Raw genomic sequence first — 1,095 nt, 5'->3', positions numbered from 1 at the left:
CCCCTGTCCCCCCAGCGTGGGGCCATACGTGTGGATGGCCCGGCAGATCTCGTCGGCGCTGCGCCCGGCCTTGCGCAGGGTGATGGCCAAGTTCTTGGCACGGTTGGCCTCCAGCAGGGTCACCTTGGTGGCCACTTTCTGCGCCGCCTTGCTCTTGGCACACACCAGGTCCAGCGCCGGGCCCTGCGCCTTGGTCTTGAACAGCTCCTCAAAGCGCTCCAGGTCCAGGTCCTGGGGGGACGAGGAGGGTCAGAAGTGGGGGTGGGGGTGCCCATCACTGGGGAGGGGCTCCTGGGCTCACCTCCAGCACACGCTCGTCGTCCAGCTCGCTGAACACCGTCCCGCTGATCTGGCTGGGCTTCAGCGCCGTCCAGTTGAACACAGGCAACCGGAATTTGGTCTTGATGGGCTTCTTGATCCGGATGGCTGCCGGCGGGGTGGGAGCCAGCTCAGCACCCCCGGGGCATGGGGACATGTCCTGTGCCCACCTTGAGCCACCCCAGCCTGGTGTCACCATCCCCTGGGCCACCCCATCCCTGAGTGGGTGTTCCTTGGGGATTGCAACCCCAACACCCTGGTGCCTGCAACCCTTCCCTGTCCCTGTCCCCACAGTTCCCACGTCCTCGCTGCCTGCACAGTCCCTACACCATCCCCGTCCCCATGGTCCCCACATCCATCCTGTCCCCTGTCTCTGTCCCCACTGTCCCAGTCCCCACGTCCTCCCTGTTCCCTGTCCTCACAGTCTCCACATCCTCCCTGGCCTCCATCCCCATCCCTGCAGTCCCCACACCCTCCCTGTCCCCATCCCATGGTCCCCCCTCATCCCCACTGTCATGTGGAGGCACAGGACATGTCCCCACGTACCTGAGAGCCCGACGGTGAGGGCGATGGAGGGTGAAGCCCCGGGCAGCGGCGGGGCCGGGGGGCACTTCCCTGCGAAGCCATCAGAGGGTGAGACCCCAATTCTGGGGACCGCCCAGCCCGGGAACCTCCCTGTTTGGGAGCCCTCCCACCCAGGGCACAGCTCAGCTCGGAGATGCCCCCGTTTTGGGGTGCCCCGGGGGCTTCCCCTCCTCACCTGGGAGCGGGGGCGCG

The 1,095-nt window shown here is 67.1% G+C and overlaps 1 protein-coding gene across 1 annotated transcript in view; it reads right to left on the bottom strand.

Moving 5' to 3' along the window:
• Positions 1-1,095, bottom strand: part of FMNL3 (formin like 3) — an 11,383-nt gene that overhangs the window by 5,261 nt on the left and 5,027 nt on the right. Inside the window, exons 12-15 of the mRNA XM_017728682.1 lie at positions 1,079-1,094; positions 865-933; positions 302-426; positions 29-231 (exon numbers count right to left, since the gene is read on the bottom strand). Of these exons, the coding sequence (XP_017584171.1) occupies positions 29-231; positions 302-426; positions 865-933; positions 1,079-1,094 (413 nt within the window). The remainder of the gene's footprint in view (positions 1-28; positions 232-301; positions 427-864; positions 934-1,078; position 1,095) is intronic.

The sequence above is a fragment of the Corvus brachyrhynchos genome, unplaced genomic scaffold, assembly GCF_000691975.1.
Source record: "Corvus brachyrhynchos isolate BGI_N302 unplaced genomic scaffold, ASM69197v1 scaffold193, whole genome shotgun sequence".
Taxonomy (NCBI): domain Eukaryota; kingdom Metazoa; phylum Chordata; class Aves; order Passeriformes; family Corvidae; genus Corvus; species Corvus brachyrhynchos.
This window is presented reverse-complemented; position numbering and strand designations above follow the sequence as displayed.